Source organism: Lynx rufus, unplaced genomic scaffold, assembly GCF_022079265.1.
Source record: "Lynx rufus isolate CCGP_SWC_20201006 ecotype Redwood Valley unplaced genomic scaffold, mLynRuf1.p SCAF_6, whole genome shotgun sequence".
Taxonomy (NCBI): domain Eukaryota; kingdom Metazoa; phylum Chordata; class Mammalia; order Carnivora; family Felidae; genus Lynx; species Lynx rufus.
In genome coordinates this window covers 39352601-39377865 of record NW_025814878.1, presented here as the reverse complement: position 1 = coordinate 39377865, position 25265 = coordinate 39352601, and the positions used below count along the sequence as shown (strand labels likewise).

At 41.1% G+C, this 25265-nt stretch overlaps 1 protein-coding gene across 1 annotated transcript in view; it reads left to right on the top strand.

The window, feature by feature from the left end:
* SLC35F1 (solute carrier family 35 member F1) overlaps positions 1-25265 on the top strand; it is a 405879-nt gene that overhangs the window by 345552 nt on the left and 35062 nt on the right. The window contains exons 4-6 of the mRNA XM_047103324.1: positions 12820-12979; positions 19992-20148; positions 22499-22551. Of these exons, the coding sequence (XP_046959280.1) occupies positions 12820-12979; positions 19992-20148; positions 22499-22551 (370 nt within the window). The remainder of the gene's footprint in view (positions 1-12819; positions 12980-19991; positions 20149-22498; positions 22552-25265) is intronic.

Below are 25265 nucleotides of genomic sequence, written 5' to 3'. Positions count from 1 at the left end.
TGGCCAAAATCATCTCAATACGCAGCTTAAGGGAGTACCAGTTACCTCGGTGACAGCAACTCTCCCCAGATGGTTTAAAGAAGCAGAGGTTTTTCATCATTCAGCATCTACTATCTGCCAGAGAATGAGATAAACACCTCTGGACTTTGCTCAGATGTTACCTTCTCAATGAGTCTTTCCCTGACCACCATGTTTAGAATCACAATCTCCTGCCCCATTCAGCACTCCCTCCCCTCTCCCCTGCTTTAGTTTTCTCCATAGCTTCTATCACCATTGGCATACTATATATTTTACTTGATTGCCACTTCCTACATAAGATTCCAAGCTCTGTAAAGGCAAGGAATTTATTATTATTTAGATTTCTTATTTCCTAGAATAGTGCCGGGCACCTAGTAGATACTCCATAAATACTTTTGAGTGAATTAACAAAATATTTAAGGGGTCCTTCTGTATGCCATGCACCATCTAGCTTCAGGAAGTAAAACAGTGCAAGGGAGAAAAAATTCCTTCCCTTATGGAAGGTAGTTGTGCTTTAGCATAATTAAGTACAATTTGATAATACAGAGATCAATGGGAGCCCCTGAAGGGGCACCTAATTTGGATTTAGGAAGCCAAAGAGGACTTCCAGAAGGAAGTGTTGTCTCAACTGAGCTCTGAAAGATAAGTCTGAGCAGGCCAGGCAAGAAGTAGTGAGACAGATGGACATAGGAACTCCAACCAGAAGGAACAGCGGGAAGGAACTATGAATCGAGAAGGACCATGACAGGAAGGAACTACAAATGCTTCTGCATGCAGTCCGAAGGGGGGATGGTCAAAGAAGATAATGAAGGGGCAGCTGGTGACAGACCACAAAGGGACTTCTAAACCACATTATAAGTCACAAAGGGGGTTGGGCTTATTCCTGGGAGTTTCTAGAGTAGTAATGACATGACAAAATTTGTAGTTTAGAAAATTTGCATGGCCTGATAAGGAAGGGGCGGACAGGATAAGGCAAGGAAAGAGGTTCCAGAGAAATTTAGGTGGCTAAGAAGACAGAACTTGGTGACTTATTTGATGTGTGAGTGAGGAAAGATCAATCCATGTTTTATTCACCCATGTGCTCAGCAAATGTTTATCAAGCATGTATTATATATATCTTTATATGACTCTAGACATATAGCATGAAGAAGATCATGTTTTTACCCTCATGAAGTTTCCCTTCCAAGTTACAGTTCGTTTTGAGTTTCTTTCTCTCCCATCAGAACGTGAGGGAGTAAGATGTGCAAAGATATGAGGAAGAGAGTTCTAAGCAAAGGGACAGCATAAGGGTGAAGGCCCTGAGAATGGCATGTTCAAGACACATAAAGAGTGGATGAAGTTACTGGAAGCAAAAGATGACACTGAGGAAGGAGGTAGGAGCTAGATAGCATAAGGCTAGTATATATTATATTATATAAGGCTATTACATGAGATCAAGAAAAGCAGCCTGGATTTGTCCTAAGGAAAATCATTAAAATGTATAGAGCAGGGGATTGATACAACCTAATTGGTATTTTTAGATCACTGTGGCTCTGGCTGCTCATGGAGAGTTGACTGTATGGGAACAAGAGTGGTATTGTTTAGACAGTGAGGAGGCCGCTAACTGAAAGATCTGTTGACTTGAAGCCACGCGCCAACTGGAGGTGGCTTGAGGTTGTCGGATACATTTATAAGATAAATCCAATAGGATTTCCTGAGTATTTGTGTGGTGGAAGGTTGAAAGAAAAAGAAAAGTCAGGAATGATTCCTTAGTTATTGGCCTGAGCCACTGGGGTGTGCCATGCGGTGAAATGAGGAAAACGGGAGAAGAGCAGATGTGGAGCAGAAAATGAAGGTTCTGCTTTGGCCACATAGGTTTGAGCTTCCTGTTAGACATCTAGGCAAACCTTGGTATAGGTGGCTGGGGATATGTATCTGGAGTCCTGGGGAGAGGTGAGAACTGGGATTATTAATTCGGAATCATTTGCACATAGATGGTGCTGAAAGTTATGGTTTGATTACATCACCAATGGGATGAGTATAAATGGAGAAGAGAAAGAAACTGAAAGCTGAGCCCTGGGACATGCCAACACTCAGAGACTGGAGGGAAACTAGGCTAAGGAGAGGCAAGAGGAGAACTATGTTAGACCCTGGAAGCAAGTCAAGGAAGTGTTTCAAGAGGGAAAGAGTGGCCCCTAGATATCAGGGTTCAGGTTTGAGACCTGAGCAACTAAGTCTCGAGTGGTCCCATTTGCCAAGGAAAGAACATATGAGGAGGGACAGTTTGGAGACAAAGACATGAGTTATGTTTGAGCCATGCTGAGCTATAGGTATTTTTGGTACATCCACAGCAGATCAGCAGACTCTGGAGCTTAAGAGACGGGTTCAGATTTGAGATGTAGATTTGGAAGTTATCAGCATCAAGACGACTTTTAACGCCATAACAGACCTCCTTCATAACAGACATCACTCAGGGTTAGTGTGGAGAGATGAGAAGGCACGCTATGGCAAAGTCCTGAAAGCACAACATATGAGAAACAGGAGTCGATCTGGGAACCCATAGACCAGGAACTCATTAAGGAGTCTCAGAAAGATGAAGTGATGGACAGGGAGCTTGGCAGGTAAGGCCATCAGCAGGAGGAAGTGTCAGATGCTGCACTAAGCAAAGTATGTGCTAAAATGTCTGTGTAGGGTTCAAAAACAGGGAGTATATTTTTGAGCGATTTTGATGGTGCTTGGGGAACAGAACCCAGATTGCACTGAGTGGTTGAATGATGTTGAGGGAGATGAAAGCAGTGGCTGAATGCAACTGTTTGCAAGACGTTTGGCAGGGAAGGAAGTAAGAGGTGGGTGACAGCCAAAGACTGGCATATATAGAATGTGAAAAGGAGAGTGCCAAGGGCTGAGCCCTCAGACATGACAACTCTGAGGGACAAAAAGAACAAAATGAGTCCAGAAAAAAACTCAGAAGGGCAGGAGAGGCAGGAGGACAAAAAAAAAAAAAAAAAAAAAAAAAAAAAAAAAAAAAGGACAGATAAAATCAAGAGAGGAGAGAATCCAGTGGGAGAATCATCAGTAATGCCAAATGCTGCAGAAGGTTTAGTCAAAAGTGGCTGTGACGTGTAGCTTTGGTGATCGTGGTGAAGAGAGGTGTCAGTATTGCTACATCTTGAGGAATAAATGGAGCCAAGATACCAGAGGCAGTGGCTGTAGATGAATCTTCCAGGAAGTTGGCTGTGAAGATGGAAAAATAAATAGCTACAGAGCAACTGGGCCTCAAGGGTGAAATCAGCACAGATTTCAAAGCACTATATGGCAAAGGAGAATAGCCAACAGAGAGGAAGGATCAAGAGAGACGTGGGATAGGTGCTGGAAGGAAGGTTCTGTGAGGAGCAGGAGGTCCTGTTCCAAAGAACAGAGGACAGAAGGTTCAGGGCCAGTACCTGAGTACTGTGACTAGAGTACCACTGACTGTGAACCTCAAGAAAGAAATGCGTGTCCCTTGGCATCTGTCCGCTTGGACAGAGATGTCGAATGTTTTGTTCACTGTGGTATCTCAAGCATCTGTAGCAATGCTGAACATGCAGTGGGCATTCAATAAACATCTGTTGAATCAATAAATAAGTGACGAGTAGAAGGTGATGAAAATCTGATTTTGTCTTTTTTTTAATAAAACCTGGAATAGATGAGTTAAACCTAGAAATAGAGTCCAAAAAGTATAAGATGTTCTCCTGTAGCTTTTGAAATTGTTTCTCCCTGCTGTTTTAATGCTGAGAGGAATCAAAAGTAATGCAAAATTAATGTAGAATTAATATTTTATCAGAAAACTTCATTTCCTTCAAAATGTGCTTTGAAATGTGTGCTTTCTGTAACGTTGTTGTTAATGTTCTTATGTTCAATGAATTTGACAAATAAGAAATATGAGTTAGTAGTACTCGGCTGATTTAAGGCAACCTCTTCTCCAAAAACACTCAAGATAGTCACACAGTATCAAAGACCCATCGCTAAAACCAAACTATCCTAATTCCTTTTTTCCTTTGACAAAAATGTTGGATATGTAAGGAAAAAAAAACATTCTAATAGGTCTGTGATCGTCTTCCTGGGAAGAGGTATCATATCACAGAGCAGATGTTGATGAGTAGATGTTTCAGCAAAATATAACCATACTTTATGCTGTAATGATTGGCAAAGCAGCAGTTTCCGCTCTGATGGCACAATTCTAATTTTCGTACACTTTGTCTTGTAACCTGCACTTTATTTAACATAAAAGATGCAGGCAACCAGTGATTATTTTTTCAATACCCTTACAGTCTGCTCACTCTCCCAGAGTGCTCTCACAGGTAGAAAGAGCACCCGAGCCTGCTAGATTGAGTTGAGAGTGACCCAGCCTAGACCAATGTTGTTATCACTGGATCCTATATAGTCTCTACCCCACCTGGACCTTGACTGCTTACACTTACTTTGTACAAGAAGGGCGGCAGACCTGGGATCACCTCTGGCTTTGACACTTAACCACTGTGTGACCTAAAGTAAGTTACCTGTTTTCTTTAATACTCTGTTTTATCATCTGTAAGATGGAAGGAGCAAGAGCCTAGCATTCTGCCTGTTGTGTGGTAGACATTCAGTAAGTGTGAATTCCTTCTTTCTACTTCTAAAATCCAGTTTACTGATAATCAGAGCTTGTTCTTCAACCTGATGAAAGTGCCAGTGATGCTCACCCAGAAGGAATTTGTCTTCTGGGACAGCTCTTCAGTCACCTGAGGCAGATTTCTTTGCAGCCGAGCTGGAGAGTATGTGTCTCCTAATTATCTGTCTTCCAGTGGTCACCTAGATTTCAAGGTACTTGCCCCAGATTTTCAATGCATGATAGTGTCTTTTTTTCCTTTCATTCTTTTTTTATTTTGAGAGTTGAAGCCCAAAAAGCTAAGTGAATATATTTTAACAACTAGGAAGTTCTGATGGGCTGGCATAAGAAGACAAAAAATTCACACGTTTAAATCCTTACCAAAAGACGCAAGAAAAAGTATGGTGAAAATCTTTTTTTTTAAGTTCTAGAAATAGGACATTTCCTGGAAAATGGCTGTCATACAATCAGCACAATGACACATTTTATTAGTCGGGCTCTCTTGGGCAACATGATGGAAGCATGACTCCATCCACCATGAATATTTTAAGACAATAAAATCAAAACATTAAGTCCTAAGGTACAGGGTTGGTGGGGGTGGAGGTGTCAGGAAAAGAATAACTCTGAGAGGGAAAAAAATCTGGAGAGGTAGAGGGAGTGCGAGTGTCTACCAGAAAAGTCTGTTCCTGATGAAAGATATTCCAATTGGATTTTCAAATGCCTCTAGGATGGGTACATGTCCAGGCCCCTGAATTACAATGGTTCTTGATTGCGTGTGAATGTGCATTTCCCAAATTATATTCCACTCTCTTCAGCTGGACTGTCTGCCAGAGAAGGACTTTTGTTGTGTCTGTGATACTGAAGATTGTCTTTTTTTAAGATCCTTCCCTGTTAATGCTTCAGTTTTACTCACCGGAGATGAATTTATAATACATATCACTTTTAGCAACTCGGGAGAATTGCCAATTAGAAGCAGAGGAAGGGAAAGTAGGGAAATGTTCTTTTTCCTGGAATCACCTACTAGTTGCCTCAGGTTTAGCCTCTGACAGCTGGGCCGTGTGAGGGGAGCTTTTTCCCTGTGAATAGCCGGAGGGGAGCGCTAATGAGGAGCCGAAGGCCGGCGGAGGAGTCTGTTTTTGGCAGACAATTAGAAAAGAGGGATGAGATCACCTCCTCATTATGCTCTACTGGAATGGGAGCAGTTGGGTAGCGGTTTTTTGTTTTGTTTTAATTTTTTTACAAACCATCTGCTTCCCTTGAAAAAGACTGATCTGACTCTTGTAGATTTTTTACACTCTCATAGCATGTGTTGTTGTATATATTTTGAAAGCAGTATATGCTCAAGAGAGGAAATTTGGAAACCACAGAGAATTTGGGTGATGGGTTGTGATGATTCACTTATCTTATCCAAGATGACCATTGTTAATGTCTTATTCTTATAGATTCTGCTTTTCTCCTTCCAGAGATTTAAAGATTTTATGACTGATAATATGATATGTAGATCTTTAATCAAGAAATGAACCTTTACATAAATGTATATGTATATGTATATGTATATGTATATGTATATGTATATGTATCAGCAAAACCAAACATGGCATTGAAGGAAGGTAGAGGGACTCCTGTTTTCCCCATGAAACCACCCTAGCCAAGGGGGATATCCATTCCCTTCCAAACATTGAGAGAATGGAATATAACTCTCCTTTTTCTCCATTCCTTCTTCCTTCACCCCAAAGAGGAAATAGCTAATTCAATATCCAATAGGGGATTTTACCACTTGGTGGGGCTATTATGCCTTAATAGGAAAGGAAAAGGAGGAAAAAAACTGTCATCCAAGTATTTCATTTCTGTCTGCTTTCTGGATTGGTAAGGACTGTCCCTTGCTAGAAGGACCCCCGAGACAGGGTCCATGGCTTGATGGCCATTTCCTCCAGTATATCTGCCTAAGAAAGATTAGCTAAGTTAAAATTGAGCACATTTTTCTGGACTAGGTCTAATAAAACTGAATTTCTTCATCAGCCAGTAGGAAACATCTTGTCTAGTTGTTTCATTAGCAGTAACAACTGCATAAAGGTGAGAGAGAACTAGAGAGAGAGAGAGAGAGAGAGAGAGAGAGAGAGAGGATGCAGCAATCCAAGGATAGGTACATGATTGGCAGGCTACTATGATGTCATATCACAAGTGAGGTTGTTGGACTTTGCATGGTTCTGAGATATGTCAAGGGGAGGATTTATATTCTTTTCATTATTTAATCACCTTGCATTGATCTTGAGAGTCGTGTAACACAGTTACATTTAACCATCACAACCTTATAATTCCGTGCTGGTGATTATGCACTGCATTTCTGTATAAGTCAGAGATGTATTATCACGATCATCCAAGTACCAGTCGGCCTCAACTAGTCCAGTTATGTAGTGGCTCCGAGTCCTACCACTTGAATTTACTCACAAAGACATTATAGAGACATAGACACACATCAACCAAATATACTCACAGATACAGGCATCAGTACACATTGAGTAAAGTTGAAGGGGCAAAATTCATATTTTGTACAAGAAATAAATTTAATAACATCAGTGGAATGACAGGCGAGAAAATCGTGGGAGCAGTAGAATTAGAGACAGAGTAAGGCCAGAGAAAGTTCAGTAGGTTTCATTCAGCGAACATTATTCAGCATCCACTAAATCCCAGGTTCTGAGTGAGATAGGTGGTGGAGGAAAATACGGTAAGAGAGGAGTGACCATGTTGGAGGAGGGGAGGGACTTATGAGTGAACATGAAAACCAGATGGAGTGTATCTGAATCCAGATCAAGGTGGTCTGGGGAATGCTGGCAAATGGAGTTAGCGCAGAAAGGAAGAGAAAAGCTTGAGTGGGTATTGGTAAGATGAGGGGATTGGGATATGTGTGTGTGTGTGTGTGTGTGTGTGTGTGTGTGTAGGAAAGAGCATAACTAAATGCGATTGAAGACTGCAGAGGAAGATCCAGTGGTAAGAGATTGGCTGAAGCTAAAAAAGACAGGGAGAGAGAGGAGCAAAAAGTTAAATGAAGCTGCGATTCTCCAAATTACTTAAAAAAAAAAAAAGTAATGTTATTTAATGTCGACTTCTGTTATCCTAAAGCACCACCAATACAGACCTCTTTTATTATTAAATAACTTTTGGAAGCTGCACTTGAACTCTGTGGAGACTAGAAGTCCAGGGACTAGTATTTTAGCTTCAAGTCTGGCACTAACTTGCTTTATTATTGGAGGCTCAGTGTCCTTACCCATAAAATAGGTATAATCGTAACTCCCTTAAAGTGCTGTTTTAGAGATAAAGTAAAAATAATGTGTTTTGCAAACTGTAAGTATAAACTTAATACAACCTACTCTAAATGTTATTAAAAGCTACCAAGTTCACATAATAATCCTGGAGCCATCACCTTGGCTTCAGAGAATGTGCCCTGGCCATTAAGCATGGTGTGCCTCAGTGCCACCATCAATAAAATCAGGTCATTTGGTATTGGACACCTCTCTGGCAGATATCATCTAAAGACTAATGACATGGAAGAATTAATTTAAATCTTTAGGAGAAAAAAGAGGTAAATCTAAGGTTGTAATGAGCACTTTTCTTTCCAACGTATTCTTAATTTTTTTGAGACTTTTCAGAGCATAGGAAGAATGCAATCTTGCCATTTGCAATGACACGGAAGGAGCTAGAGAATATAGTGCTAAGTGAAAGAGGTCAATCGACAAATACAAATACCATATGATTTCACTCATACGTGAAGTTTAAGAAATGAAACAAATGAGCAAAGGGGAAACAAAAGAGAGAGAGAGAAGGGAGAGGCCAACCCGGAAGCAGACTTAACTATAGAAAACTGATAATGACCAAAGGGGAGGGGGCTGCAGGATGGGTTAAATAGGTGATGGGGATTAAGGAGTGCACCTGTTGTGATGAGCACCAGGGGTTGTAAGGAAGTATTGAATCACTATATTGTATACCTGAATCTAACATTACACTATACCTTAACTAACTGGAATTTCAATAAAAACTTAAAAAAAAATAAACAGAAAAGGGGGAAAAGATAATTACGAAATAGTATTCATTTGTTCATTTTTTTGGTGTTGATATTTTATCATTTCTTTTTGGATATAGAAATGTATGCAAAGAAAGTAAATCTACTAAAGGTTCATGACAGAATCGGAAGGGTTTTTGTCTTTTTTAACAGTCCCCATCTCTAGCAGTATCTATTATCATGCTTTTCTCTTTTATTACTCCAACAACCACTTCGCTGAGTAGTTAAGCTACCCGAAAACTATTGGAAAATGATTTTGTCAGTATGGTTCGTGCTATATGACCACAGGGGAAAGGCTGGAGCTGAAAATCACTGCAAAGTAATAGCCTGTTTACTAATAGAAGCTCCCAAATGTTTGTTTCTGTAGTTACAGACAGAGTGATAAGACCTCTACCTGTAACAATTTCTGTCATTGACCTTTATTAAAATATTGTTTTGTGGGGGCACCTGTGTGGCTCAGTTGGTTAAGCGTCTGACTTTGGCTTCAGGTCATGATCTCACAGTTTGTGAGTTCAAGTCCTGCGTCCGGCTCCGTGCTGACAGCTCAGAGCCTGGAGCCTGTTTCAGATTCTGTGTCTCCCTCTCTCTCTGCCTCTCCCCTGCTCATGATCTGTCTCTGTCTCTCTCTCAAAAATAAATAAACATTTAAAAAAAAGTTTTTAAATACTGTTTAAAAAAAAAAAACAGAACTCCCACTGGTACCAATAGTTTGAGTGACCTTGAGCACATCACTTCATCTCCTGAAACCTCTGAGTCTCCAGCTTTTAAATAAAAGGGGTGGAGGGGTCAAGATGACTCTAAACTGAGGGGCACTTGTAAATGTGCATGAGCATTTTTTTAGTGGCCAGTGCCCAGTGATACTAAATGCCCTGCAGAGAGCAAGGGACAGTCCTACAAAATACACTGCCCCACCCAAAATGCCAGCAGCAGCCTAAATTATCCCCAATGTCCCTTCTGACAGTCAGTGATAACAAGTGTCTGTCCATTCATTAATTCATTCAGCCACTCATTGTTGATCCCTACTGTATGCTGGGCACTAAACTTCCCTAGATGAATGTTCTAGAAGCCCTGGCTTAAATTGTACCTTTCGTTATCTTTTCCCCTTCCTTTTAAATGTCTTCTCCATGCATAGGACCATGTGACATGTACAAATAAGGATTTTTCAACTAAATCTGTTGAGGCAATACCCCAGGACTTATGTACTGTGGGGTTTCTAATGACATTGAGAACCAAAAAGGCTCACTCAGTCCTCCCCAAAGACTGAATGATGGCCTGGTTTGCCTTTAATAATTCACGAATGAAGGGGCACCTGGGTGGCTCTGTTGGTTAAGCACCTGACTCTTGATTTTGACTCAGGTCATGAACTCACGGTTTGTGAGTTCAAGCCCTGCATCAGGCTCTGCACTGACATTGCAGAGACTGCTTGGGATTCTCTGTCTCCCTCTCCCTCTCCCTCTTTCCTTCTCATTCTCTATCTTTCTCTCTCAAAATAAGTAAATAAACATTAAAAAAATTTTTAAATAGTAATTCAGGAATAGAGGTCTTCAGCTCCACTAACCAAGGGCTTCCAGCTAGACAGTGAAATCCAAATTATAGAGCATGTAGCTAAATATTTCAACTGTCGATTCAATCATTTCTAATTTTTAAAACAAAACACCAACTGTTTTACACCCAGTGAACAGTTTTCACTGGCAAACTCAAATGTCCTAATATACTTAAATGGCATTTGAGGCCAGTTGTACTAAACTGCCTCAGAGCATTTTACCATATCAAGTAGGATCATTAACTTGCTAATTAACTGTGCATTGAGCAACTCCAGCTGTAGTGCAATCCTATCAGCCGCCACCCTGATACAGAGTTCCTCCGGGAGTGCGGTGACCTCTAGACTCAGCCCCCAGCCATCGCATCCACCGTGGCCCTCCATCACCTTATCTCACAGCACCCCCAAGGACAGCTTACAATTCTGATTGCTTTTGTTGCAAACGAAACTGCTGCACAGAGAAGCTTGAGGTTCTGCCAGACCGCAAAATCTTTTGGGATAGAAGGGATTCTGAGTGCTGGCTGCTTTACAGAGCCAAAAAGTCATGCTGATGGTCAGGGATGCTTTGCAAACACGCAAAGATTTTTCATCCTTTCATGAATTTTGGGTATTATTGATCATTAAAAATACCGTATGCACTTGTTCAGTCACTATCATTGGATACTTCTCATGAACACAGTAGGATCTGACTAATGAGAATGCAGTCCTGCTTTCATAGACCTCTGGACACGTGGGGAAGTTAGACATTGTGCCAATAATTCTGTGCTCATTAAGTATTATTGCAATTGACACTATAAAGGAAAAGTACGGGATATAAGGAAAGCATCGATGGTCCTGACCTAGCCTGGGGACCCGAGAGGCTCTCTTGAGAAGGCAGTATGTAAGTGCAGGCCTGAAGGGCAATGAAGCGGGAGTTCGGGAATTGAGTGGGACATTCCAGATGAAGGAGAATGCATGATTGAAGACCCTGAAGCAGGAAGGAGGGGCTTATTCTTTTTTTTTTTTAATTTTTTCAACTTTTTAATTTATTTTTGGGACAGAGAGAGACAGCATGAACGGGGGAGGGGCAGAGAGAGAGGGAGACACAGAATCGGAAACAGGCTCCAGGCTCTGAGCCATCAGCCCAGAGCCTGACGCGGGGCTCGAACTCCCGGACCGCGAGATCGTGACCTGGCTGAAGTCGGACGCTTAACCGACTGCGCCACCCAGGCGCCCCTGGGAGGGGCTTATTCTGAGTAAGAAAGGATACAAGCTTAGTCCAGGTGGCAAAAATGGGAGAGGGTGGCATGAATGGATTTGAGAGATGTTTAGAAGATGGAATTGACAGAACTTGGTGGCCAACAGGATGCAGGCAGTTAGAGCAGAGGCGTATAGGGATCACTGCCCTGTGTCTGACTGCTGGGTGGTAGAGTTACTTGTCTAGGATTCTAGCAGAGGAGCAGTACCCGGCAGTGGGCCAGAATCACCAATTTCTCGTTCAGTACATGGAGTTTGAAGTCCTATGAGATACAGTTTGTCTAGTGGAGACCCTGCCTCACATGGGTTATCCAAAGATCACTGTATCTTACCAGAGTGTAGGAGAAACAACCCGTTCTGTGGAGCCAAGAGCACGTGTTGGGAAGCACGGTGATAGACCAGCGTTGACGCCCTTGTAGCTCAACAAAATGTTTTCTCATGTATTATGTCAGAGCTTCACAGGGATCTTTGGGGGAAGTCAGTGGATTATTATCTTCATTATACTGGCAGGACACTGAGGCTTCCTGAGCTTGTGATTTGCCTACGGTCACACTACTGTAAGTAAGGCTCTGGGACTCAAACTGAAATCTCCTGACTCCGGGCACAAGGGTCTTCTCATTGCACCACATTAACTTGCTGCAAGATTGGGGCCAGCTCTCTATCAAGTCCTGAGGTTTCCATGTCACATGGAATCTGGTTATTAGCACAAAATACGTAAGAAATGAAATCAAAGATTTTTTTTCTCTACACTCTGTTTTTCGTTCCCTCTCTCGCTCTCTTTACTCTTCCCTCTCTCACTCTCTTTATTCTTTTTTTACTATGGTATTTTTTAAAGTCTTTGTAAACTTGAGAGTAATATTTGTATTTAGAACAAATTTACAAGTAACAAGGAGATAGTTTTTGGGAGAAATTAAGTTCAACCGTTGTCTAAATTCTACTAATTTGTAAAACATGCTAAGACCTCTGCCCCTTTACTTCCCATTCCCAGATTTACTCTTAAAACAGTGGGACAGTCTAAAATGGCTCAGTGTCCTCTCCCTCAAGTAAGGAGTTCTGGTGGGGTCCAGGCGCTGAGGAAGGTGGGAGACAGAGCTGCCCTGACCCTGTAAGGGCAGGCGACTCTCCACCACCAACCTGTCTTATCCACTGGCCTTCTCCCCTTTCCATCCAAGCCTGGAGGATGTTTAAGTAAAGCTAGTTTGTGCTTGTTTCAGAGTCTGTTTTAACCGAAGCAGTTCTGGGTCTACACAGAAACCGAGGTTCAGGGGAAATAGCCTTTCTACAGGGCTAAGTGATTTTTCTTTATTATGTGGAAAGCTTCCCCCTGAACCTCCTCTTGTTGTTTACCTCCCTCCTTCCCTATAGCTCTTGGACTGTTTTGTGATCCCGGTGGTGATTTTGCTCTCCTGGTTCTTCCTGCTGATCCGGTACAAGGCTGTGCATTTCCTCGGCATCTTTGTCTGCATCCTGGGAATGGGCTGCATGGCAGGAGCGGATGTGCTTGTGGGAAGGCATCAGGGAGCAGGTGAGTTTCTAGGTGTTCACCATGTTACGTGCTTATGTGGGTAAGGCCAAAGCAAGACACAGAATGTTCATGGTGGGGTAGAAACTAGGAACCGGGTCTTCTCAGTGCCTGTATCTTACTCATGTTTGTTCCTCGACACCTCGAACAATGACACATGGGAGGTGCTTAATCCATGTTTCTTGAGTGAATGAAGGAAGCAAAATACAGATATTCTGCCCTTTTTACATGTATTCAGAAACATTCAGATGGTATTTAAAGTTGAGTCAGGACCTATATGGGGGATATTTTGCAGGCCATTGCTGGCTGGCCCAAACCAGCTGGTTAGAAATAGTGTCAGTGGGTCACTGGGGCCTTCCCTACACCTCACCCTCCAACTCTTTCTTTCTCATGTCAGAGAAAGACTGAGCTTTCAAACCATTGGGTGGAGATTGATATATAAGTTAAGAGTGGATATTTGAAGTTTGAAGACTAGATTAGGAATACTTCATATTTTTATGGGGGAGAGCTAAATTTAGTCTCATTGTGCATGGTTTTTTGTTTATTTGTTTGGGGTGAGGAAGGATTTGTGGTTATCAATCACAGCTTATAGACCTGCAAGGTAAAGCTTCAAGATTTACTCATCAAATTGCTATGAATCTGATGGGGATCCCTGATCCAAGATGGTTTCCAGAGAACCCTTTTTAAAGCATTGCAGTTCTTTAAAATGTACAAAATTCTTATGCTACATAAGGTTTTAGGGGACATGAAAAATAACCTCCTTTTTTAACATCAAGAATGGGATAGAAAGTATTTACATTTCTATAGTTCTTGGATTTGTCCTGTCTTCTAGGGAATTAATTGATAGTCAAAATTGGGGCATTTCTTGTAATGAGACTAGATTGTAGGAAGTACCTGAAATAAATACAGTTTATGTTTTTAAGTTGCACTATAGTACCTTACAGCTGAAACAGACCTTGTTCGGCAGCTTTATGTATGACACACAAGAACACCAAGGTACAGGGAAGCCAAGTGAGTTCCCAAGGTCACAGAGCTGAGAGAGCAGGGTCTAGGACCCCAGGCTCTTGACCTCTGGGACAGGCTTACTTTCTTTTTCCACATCTCTGGGAGCTACAGATACAACACAGAGCAAAAGAGAGACAGCCGTGGTCCTCACAAACATAATCAATCCCATCTCAACAGGTAAGCTAAAAATATGTATACCAGCTTTTCCTAGAATCTCTTCTATGAAACAGTGGTTCCATGGGATATCAATAGATGTTTTATGAAAGGACCAGTTTTATGCTCTATAACCATCGTGATCCTGATATGAATAATCTCTTTGAACCAATCAGAGTATGTTTGTCAGAAACAATGTGGTTATTTGTTCTAAAGTCATAATTTAATTTCATTTTCTCAGCTTTACTTGTAGGATGTAAACATAGACTAAGCAGAAGCATGTACCCTTATTTTGAAAATTCTGCTTTGCTGAACCTTAGCCATTGGCCCCCAGCCATCATCTTGCATCTCCTAGTCAAGAAAGACAATTGCTCTAATAAATCTGGATGTTTAAGCCCAGAATGTTAAACTAAATTGAATTGATTTCATTAGAGGATATTCACTACTCCTGGAAAAAAAAAAATGTTCTCTTGATTTCAGATGAGGTGTTAGGAAAGGAGTAATAGTATTAAAGAAAAGAAAGTAAGTCCATTTAAGGTCTTTCAAAAGTAGCCATTTTTTTATTATTTAAAAAAATTTAAGTTATTTATTTATTTTGAAAGAGACAGAGATAGCATGAGTAGGGGAGGGGCAGAAAGAGGGAGAGAGAGAATCCCAAGTAGGCTCCATGCTGCCAGCGCAGAGCCCAATGTGGGGCTCGAACTCACAAAACTGTGAGATCATGACTCGAACTGAAACCATCGCTTAACTGATTGAACCACCCAGGCACCCCAAAAGTAGTGATTTTTAAAACAGTGCAGAGTAACTCAAACACACTAGAGTGGGTTTCACCTGTGGAAGACTTACAGCACCATCCTTTTTGTGACATGTGAAGTGCTCATGTTAACAGAATTAAGATTTATCATCTTGGAGTACCTTCTCTGCTGAAGTAATGGTGCCCAAGTAGATGATATGATGTTCTAAGGGCAGCCCAAATACAGGATCCAAGGGTTTATTTTACAAAATAAATTAGGCAGCAATGTAAGCCACCATATAAAATATTTTGAAAGAAGAAAAAGACACACTAGTTTGAAGGACAATATAATCTTAAAATTGGTGTGCATCATTATGCAAAGTATCCCATTTGTTTTCACCTTTGTGGTAGAATTGATTCAATGTTATTACTTAGCCAGGGACAAAACTTTACCAAAATACTTGACTCACTCACCAGAACTTCAATCGGGCATTCAACGCAATATAAATTGCCATCACGCTATCGAGAGCTTTTCATAGGAAAAGAGAATGTCCGTCTCAATCCTTTTTGTATTGCTGAAGCTGTGGTTCACCTTAGCTTGGGATTTTGAAAATTCTTTCCTCAAGCACAATGATAATGGCCTGTTCAAAGTTACCTTGACTTCACTTCATTATAATTAAAATAATTGTTCGAATCCCTTTGTTAGACTGTTTCTTCATCAGCTACCCAGGAATCCCTCATTTTGATTTAAGCCTTGCTAAAGGAATCTTCTCAGATGGCAGCAGGTGATGTGAACTGTAACTGTCAGGGCGCACAATGATGTGCCAGGAACCGTGCTTCTCAGGAAGCTTTGCCGGCAAGTTTGCCCACGGCAGACGGAAGTGGAGAGAAGGTATCCCCAGTCCGTGGCATTGGAGGCTCGGCCTTGCGGCCGGCAGTGTGCTGTGCAAAGTGGGAAGGGAAGGTTAGAAAGTCATAAGATTTAGGTAAAACCCAATTAAAGTAGCTCCCTTTTACAAAATATATGTCTTGCTCTTCAAAATATCATCTTTCTACCATAATACATTTATTGCACCTTTTAGTTCATTTATTTTTTTTTAATTTTTTTCAACGTTTATTTATTTTTGGGACAGAGAGAGACAGAGCATGAACGGGGGAGGGGCAGAGAGAGAGGGAGACACAGAATCGGAAACAGGCTCCAGGCTCTGAGCCATCAGCCCAGAGCCTGACGCGGGGCTCGAACTCACAGACCGCGAGATCGTGACCTGGCTGAAGTCGGACGCTTAACCGACTGTGCCACCCAGGCGCCCCTAGTTCATTTATTAAAGCTGTTAGATACATATAACAACATTTTGTTTTCTTATTATTAGCCCGAATTTTATAGTGATTTCAAGGAAGAGAAAATATTTTCTTTTTTTTTTTTACGTTTATTTATTTTTGACACAGAGAGAGACAGAGCATGAACGGGGGAGGGTCAGAGAGAGGGAGACACAGAATCTGAAACAGTCTCCAGGCTCTGAGCTGTCAGCACGGAGCCTGACTCGGGGTTCGAACTTACGGACCGCGAGATCATGACCTGAGCCGAAGTCGGCCGCTTAACCGACTGAGCCACCCAGGCGCCCCGAGAAAATATTTTCAAGGAGCTCGCTAATTGAACACAATCAAGGGACAGTGACAATTTTTTTGGTGCCAGCCACTTTCCCATGCATTATCTCATTTAATCCTCCTAACTGTGCAAAGAAAGCTTTCTTATTCTTCCTTTTGCAGCTGAAGAAATCAAGGCTAAGGGAGATCAGAAGCGTGTGCAAGGGCACACCAATAGTAAATGGTGCGGCCTAGATGTGAATTCTAGCCAGTATCCTTTCTGCTACACCACTTAATACTTATTTTTCTATCCTTGTGACCCTTATAAGAAATATATAGCTGTTCTATTATAGTTAATTGCGATAAATGATGGTCCCAGATTCCCCAGAATGAAAGGGTTTCCTGAGATGAAGGAATTTGGTGTGAAAACCAAGAGAGTCCCAGGAAAACAAGGCAGTTGATCACATTTACAACTCAAAAATATTCAGTGGGATGGGTTCATTTTCATAAATCACATTAATAGTCTTTCAACACTCCAGAATAGTGTAATTCATCATTTATTTCTTGAAATAATGGTACGTAGTAGTCTTAAGTCCTCTTCCCTATTCTTCTTCCACTGCCACACAGACACAAATGTCCCCCCAATGCTTAAACAAAAATCTAATAAGGAAAACCAATTCTTGCAAAGCAATTATGACTGTGTTGATTAGAATCAAGAAGCGATCCAAAATGAGAAATGGCCAATCCATAGAGACAGGTGCTTTTCAAAGAGAATGACTGATTCTTTTCAGTCACCATTTAGTGAACTGTTAGTCAGTGCCCAATGATATATGAAGCAATTCATTTTCTTTAAATTATTTTATGTACATTACTTTGCTGTAATCTCAAACTAACCTCATTCTGAAATAAGGAAACTGATGTGCTGAAAGATTGTATAGCTTGTCCAGTACAAAACATTATCACTGAGCATGGTTTCATACATACATAAATGACAGCTTTTCTGGGTATTATTTCCCCATGAACATTGTACAAAAATTGGTTCCACTGCATCAGGTATCTATTGCACTGAAGGTGCATAAAACATGGAGTAGTATGTTGTAATCTCCAGGGAACGAGATACAAATTGTAGATATAAACTATTAGTCCTAGAACTTTCTTATACTTACATCAAACACTTCATTATATGATATAGTTGAATAAAATCATGCCCTGGTTAATTTAGTTATATTTAATCAGCCAAATTATCATACATGCTATATGTATATGCATCCATTTTCAAAGGTTTGAAAACTGATAAATACATTTACAAATGAAAATTTAATAAATAACATTTAAATTTTTATCACTGATAATTAAGAAAGCACTTCTGAACTTGCACTTACATAAAACTGTATTATTCTTAACAGTAATTATTATGCCCTGGTGAAAATTCAAAGTACTGGGGAATAGATTTCATATGGTCAAAGGCCAGGTAACAGAATAGGCCAAAACTGTACAAATGTAGAGTTTAAAAAAGATTAGTGAGACTATTCAGTAATGCAGCATGGCCTCTTTTTAGGACTTATGAAAGATAGACTGATGTTCTGCTAATTTCTATTAAAATATCTCATTATAACTTAGCTTTCCTGAATCCATTCATATAATTTCATTAACCGAAAATTCTGTTTAAGCAGCACTTCTTTACTTCACTAATACAACAATAATTGATATTCATAATAATGACCCCCATGTCATCACAAGATTCTGAAATGGCTCCTGAGTAAAAAGAGACTGAATTATATTCATTATAACCTTACAATTTTAGTAATGGATACTTTTTTATTTTATGGGTTATTCCTCAAATGAACTACTTAAAATTAAAAGCTTTGTCATTATTTTCTACTCGACACATGAAAAAGATGAATCAGGTTGCTGAAGATGACCTTCTCTGTCAAAGCAACCTTAATGGCCCCGTGAGATGCACCCAAGGACCTCTCTGGAGCTTTGGTTGTTCATTGACACCTCTTTGCGGTCTTGGCTCATCTGTTCTCCATGAATCAGGGAGGGCACCCCACCCTCACAGATCCAGATTCTCAGCCCATTCCCTGGAGGGTGATGCCAGCAAGGTCTCCTGCCTTTCAGGGTCTCTCCTCCTCGCCTTCCGATCCTTACCAGGAGTGGGAAATTTGCTTTCGAAAGAGTGACACCTTTAAAGTACAGTTGCCCCTTGGACACCAGACTTTTGAAATACACGGGTCTGCTTATACATGGATTTTTTTCAATAAATGCAGTACATTTAACATTTTCTTTTCTCTAGCCTACTTTATTGTGAGAATATAGTATATAATACATATACAAAATATGTGTTGTTTGTATTATTGGTAAGACTTCTGGTCAACGGTAGGCTATTAGTAGTTTAAGTCTTTGGGGAGTCAAAATTTATATGCAGAGTTTTGACTGCATTGGAGGTCAGCACTGCTAACCCCCTGCATTGTTCAAGGGTCAGCTGTAAATATAGAATCTCCCAAGGTGACCCCAGGGGCAGGAAGGAGGAGGTCTTTCCCCAAGCCCAGCCCAGATTCTTTTATGTGAAGTCATTTCCTAGAGAATGCTCAGTGCTCCCAACTGAACACAGAGAATCTGGTTCTCCAGTTTTAGATTGTTCCAGCTAATCTGGGAGTCCAGAGCTACTCTAAGGTGAGCCCCTTCCCTAGAATCATGCTGGAGAGAGCACCCTTCTCCTCCAGCATTTCTTGTGCCCCCGAGCAACATACCTGCCAAGCTCCCATGTACGGACCTGTACAGGACAGAGCTGGAGACTACTTGGGTACAAGCCCACATAGGTTGCTAACTTCCACTCTCCCTCCCTGGCTTCATACTTCCTAGAGTGGAATTTGCTTCATTATAGGAAAGAGCTGGGTAAGGCATTTATTAAAAATTGGACCAACCCAAACCAACCCAAATTGATTTTCATGAAAAAAAAGTTAATGTAAGAATGAATCACATGTATTTAGTGCTTACATTACTTACTTTAGGGGAGTTGCAAATTTCAACCCATGATCCCTTTCACTCTCATTTTCTAAGCAAGTACACATTTTGCCCATGGTCAAAATAAAGAGTCTGAAGTACTTCTGTCATAGCTTCTCTCCCTGGATAGCAAAGAGTGGAGATTCAGACTGATTCTGTTTGTTCTACACCACGTTCGCCAAACTGTTAGAAAGCACCCTGCAGCAAATATAACATGTGCACATATTAGCATATATTCCTAGACATATATCTAGTCAGAAGACATGGGGCTTTGTAGAGACACTGCAATCTAGAAGCAGCTGGTCCCTTTTTTTAGGTTAAGGAAGACTTCTGGTTGGGCAGACATAGGCAACCTGTTAATAAGAGAACATATCTGCAGCACAGATAAACAAACTTTACTAAATCATAATTGGCAAGTTACCGGACTTCGATAAAAACATCAGAATGAAGTAGACAAAGGAAGCTCAATGTGCTGGTGCCAGATTCTCATGAAGAAAATGTTAATGAAGCTGTGTTTGTGGTTTTGGTTCCTAGGGGAAAATAAGCTGGTAGGGGATCTTCTGGTCCTAGGAGGGGCCACACTGTACGGTATTTCTAACGTCTGGGAAGAATACATCATCCGAACCCTGAGCCGAGTGGAATTTCTGGGAATGATTGGACTCTTCGGGGCATTTTTCAGTGGAATTCAATTGTGAGTAAAAATCATGAGTAATTCAGATAGTAGATACCCTTAGGGCTTATTCTAATTCTTTTCATTAGGGTATGGTTGGTCACTTTATTTTATAAAAATCCAGACTGGAAACCTTTCACTAACCTCCTACATGAAATCCGAAAATTCAGTATCTTTCTTAGTGAACTTCTTCAAAACTAAAGAAGTTTGTTGTCAATTATTAGAAAAACGCTTAGTGGACTTTGTACAGAATTTACAAGAAAACTTTAGAAGTACATTGATTTCTCCAAACCAGCTAGTGGGTTTTTACATAGAGAAATAGAGTAAGTGTAAATGCCATGATATGATGTACTTCCAAAAAGGACATCTGTTTACTAGTGACTATAAAACATACAGTATAGGGGCACCTGGGTGGCTCAGTCAGTTAAGCGTCCAACTTTGGCTCAGGTCATGATCTCGTGGTTGGTAAGTTCGAGGCCCACATTGGGCTGTGTGCTGACAGCTCAGAGCCTGGAGCCTGCTTCGGATTCTGTGTCTCACTCTCTCTTTGCCCCTCCCCTGCTCACGCTCTGTGTCTCTCTGTCTCAAAAATAAATAAAACATTAAAACAAATTTTTTTAATAAAAAAAACATACGGTATAAGTTTGCCCTTTCATAAATGTTTTCTTTTATTGCCTGTGGATTTACCTGAATGAACCATATTTCAAATTCATCTCTTAGGAATTTAGTGTTTCTACTTTCCTTAAACAGATAAAGATATAACACAAACGTTCACTAAGCATCAAAAAGTCCAAAACATCAATTTTGCAATAATCCTTCATTGGAGCATATAAGTCATCCCTGAGTAGTGCCTCAGAATTGTGAGAATAAGGGTCAAACAAAGTGTAATTTTCCATCAATAAGGACTATATGTTTCAGTTTCATGTAAGGGGTAAAGAATGATATGGAACAGCCTCCAGTGTAATTTCACCAAATCGCTTCCTATGAGGCAAGTGCTTTGTAATTGTATTGATTCAGTATCAAATTATTTACGGAAGATATTTTGGCATCACCTTAACCATGGTTTGCAAATAAGCTATTTCCAAGGATCCTCCAAGTTTTGGTATGCTGAGATATAGGAGGAAACCTCCATAGCAAACAAGGCACCGAGGTGAGGAGAGTCTCCAAAAACGATTTATTTTTGATTCATTTTGAAGGTGAGATGGCATTTTAAAGCTCCTAAATTTGGTACTTCAGCTTTGTGAGAGGAAAAGAAATTGCCTAGTTCAACTATTCATAACCAGCACTTTGTAGATCGATGACTCATTTTATGGATTATTATTCTCGAAGCCAAAAAATATGATCAGACACCTAACACTCATTTGCTTCAGTTATAGTCCATTCGCGCTAACTGAGCCCCTTCGGGCCACTGCTGCCAAAATAACAGAAGTGGCACAGGGGAGTGTTTGGCAAATGGAGTAAATTGAGGGCACGCTGTAACCAACGTAATGCTGCTGGTGGAATGATGCCAGCTTCACCCCCTGGTCCTCTTCGAGAGCAGCGGTTCTCAAAGTGTGCTTCTCTGACCGGCAGCACCGGCACCACACGAGAACTTGTCAGCAATGCACGTCTCTGGGCCCCACCCAGACCTACTGAATCTGAATCTTGAGGGAAGGAGCATGAGCACCTGTTTCAGCATGCTCCCCAGACAGCTTTTTCGTGCCTTTTAAGTTTGGGAACCACTGCCTTGGAGAATCCTCATTCAGAAAACTGATTTAAAAAAAAATAATAACCATAGCCACAAGCACAATAAATTTCCATACCTCACCATTGACGTTTTAGAACATCTAAGCAAGAAGAAACCAAGGCTGCAGGCAATCTGGTGAAAAGGCCAGTGGAAGGCTAGAGCTCCACCTTGCCCACTGCACACTCTCACCACTGGTGCTGGCCATACCTAGCAAGATCCTTCACGGGTAAACCTCAGGTTGCCAGATTAGACTTGCCTATCCCTGGCCCGAAGTTATTTTTATTTATTTATTTATTTTTAATGTTTATTTATTTTTGAGACAGAGAGACAGAGCACAAGCAGGGGAGGGCAGAGAGGGATGGGGGGGGGGGGACACAGAATCTGAAGCAGGCCCCAGGCTCTGAACTGTCAGCACAGAGCCCGACGCGGGGCTTGAACTCACCAACCGTGAGATCGTGACCCGAGCCGAACGAAGTTGGACACTTCACCGACTGAGCCACCCAGGTGCCCCTACCCGAAATTATTTTTAAAATTCAGTTGGTTGTTTCATGACTTGTATAAATCTGGTAAATAAAAAAAAAAAAAAAAGAAAAGTAGGTTGCATTATAATCTTGCTCATCAGGTCCGCTTTCTTTAAATCTGCAGAGCTATAATGGAGCACAAGGAGCTGTTAAAGGTGCCCTGGGACTGGCAAATAGGTAAGGGGTTTGCTCACCTAACATGCTGTTTTTAGTAAACCCTGAGGGATATATTTGAAGAGTGATGTGGGTGGTAGTGGGGCATGAACCATGAAAGGATTTAAAATGCAGAGGACGAAAGAAAATGTTAAATCCCTTGTCATTTTAGGAATTCTTGTACACAGTAAGAGACTGAACCATATGATTCATAATGTTTCCTAATTGAGCTTCTGCCCATTATCATCGTCAAGATGCCATTAGTGTAGACACACAAGTATGTTATTAGGTTAAAGACCAACCAGAAAGAAAAAATGCCCAGAGGCAGTGGTGGGACATAAATGGTAGCAATTTTCTGTAGCCAAGAAACACAAAACTTATGTGATCATTAAAAAGTGGCACTTCAGCAAAGGGAAGAAAAATGAACAAAAAAGCATAAAAGAAAACAATGTAATGGGCATTTTGAGCCCATAAAAACCTTTTCAGAAGGGAGCATTTTGCACATAAGAAATGGTTAATTGATCTCCAAATGGACTTGGTGGAAAATCCCAGATAAGCTTCGAGCCCATTAATAGTCATCCAGGGCATCTCAGATTCCACCTGTTTCGAAAACCACTTTTCTCTAAAAATAATTTAGGACAAGGATTTAACATCCTAGGTGATTGCTATAATGATCACACAGCAAGCCCTAGAAGGGAATGACATTTAAAACCTTCTGCCTAGATAACCCTCAGTGTCTATACCAAGACTCATGGGGTGCCGCAATGAGCACAGAGCTTGGCTTGCAGGGGTGCTTGGAAAATGTGTGCACTGTGGATGGAAACGGGAGGGGAAGCCAGATTGCCCATGGAAGCTGGCTGCTTGAGCCACCTCCAGCTTATGAGAGCTCTGATGAGATTGACAGCTTCAGTGGAACCCTGCTTCCACAAACAAGGACAAAGCCATAAGCTTCCCTGCACCACTTTACCTACCCCCGACCCAGAAGCGTCCAAGGCTGGCTTGCTACTGACATAATTCCCTCTAAAAGCACGATGGAGCTACAGAATTATGCATGACCCTCCCTGGGGGTTATAGCTAGTGACTTCAAGGGTTGACCAGCCCTTGTGTCTGTCACAGAATCCTGCCATTTATTTTTTTTTTCTGAGTTTTGCTCTAGATTGTTACAGTTAAATGAAAATCAATAGAGGAGGGGGTGCAGGGAGGAGAGGAGGGGCAGGCAAGGAAACCGGCTGCAGGTTACAGATGCGTTTGCCTTTGTGACTCTCAGAGCCAGGAAGCAAGATGTGACCCATGCTTGGTAACACTTGCCACGCAGTGGTATAAATTAATTTTATATTAATAGTAACAGCAATAATAAAAAATAATTTGTCCCCTAATTATGTGGATGGCATGTGCATGTCCACTGAGGTTCTGTTATAATTCAGTGTTAGTTAAATGTGTCATCAAAAGGTAGTTTTATTCTTAACTCTCTTATTGCCATTAAAATGTCAATCCCCTGTAGTCCAAGATGATGAAAAGCAGTATAAAAGGAATACGTTATACAGCCATCAGTTTAATTCCTGATTGGAAATGAGGCTAAAATGGTCAAGAAAGAGAACCAAATATTCATCCTTTTCTTTCCAAAGCATGAATAGCGTTGGGTTTGAGATGTTTTTTACACGAGGGCTACCTTAATCCTCATTACCTCATCCTGCCCAACTACAGGGTTTGGCTGGTTTAGCTCAGTTCTAGGCACATAAGGTTCGGTGTGTAAATGTTTACTAAGTGAGTTAATGACAAGCAAGGGAGATGGGGCCTGTTCCGCCATCTCTCATCTTTCAAAACATAGACAAGAAGGAAGTGGTGGGACAATGGCGAGAGGTGTAGGCTTGCATTGCTCTTTCTTTCTGGGGAACCAGGAGATGGCATACCAACCACTGAAACTTGGGGACTGGAGAGGCAAGGAGACATCAGGCCAGGGGGTCAGGGTCCTCCCAGAGCATCCCTGCACTCCTTGGGAAGTCACCCAAGAGTGCCAAGCTCTGATCACTGTGTTTGGTGGAAAGCTCACAGCGTCTTATTAAAGAGACCAAAATCCAAGACCGTCTTCATTTCCCACCATCTATCAAAGCACTCCTCTTCCTCCCCCGTCTCCACATCAGCAATCTCCCTCTTGCCGTCTCTTGGGTAGCTCATATGGTTGACGTTTTATCAAAGTAAAGACATGTTTTTTCTATGGAGCAAGTGGGATAATAAATGTATTTTATATTTTCTGCACTCAGAACATTTTTAAAAAACAGATTCTGTTATTTTCTTATAACACTTGCAAGATACAGAGAGTAATTCAAAGCAAGAAGACCATTGTTGTTGTTTGTTTTATTTCCTTGTTTTACTCTACTCAACAGAAAGACTGGGTCTGGTTATGTAATCGGTAAATTCCAGTAAAATATACGACCTAACAGAGCTCAAATGTCCTGTGGAGCAGGTGTGTTCAAATCACTGTCAGAAATCTAATAAATGGCTTCAACATTCCCTTTATCCCATTTGCCATATTGTGTTAAAGGATGTGTGAACAAATACGAGATGATGTGAAAGTCGAACGTTAAAGGAAAGAAAAAGTGTGCTGTGGGTCAGCTAGCTCAGGTCCGTGGTGTGCAGGGGGCTTCTTCACTGCCCTTGTGGGTGATGCTTGTTTTGGTTTGGGTTTTGGTTTTCTTCTGGAGGCCAAAACAAAGATTTGACCTTTTCCTGAAGATGGA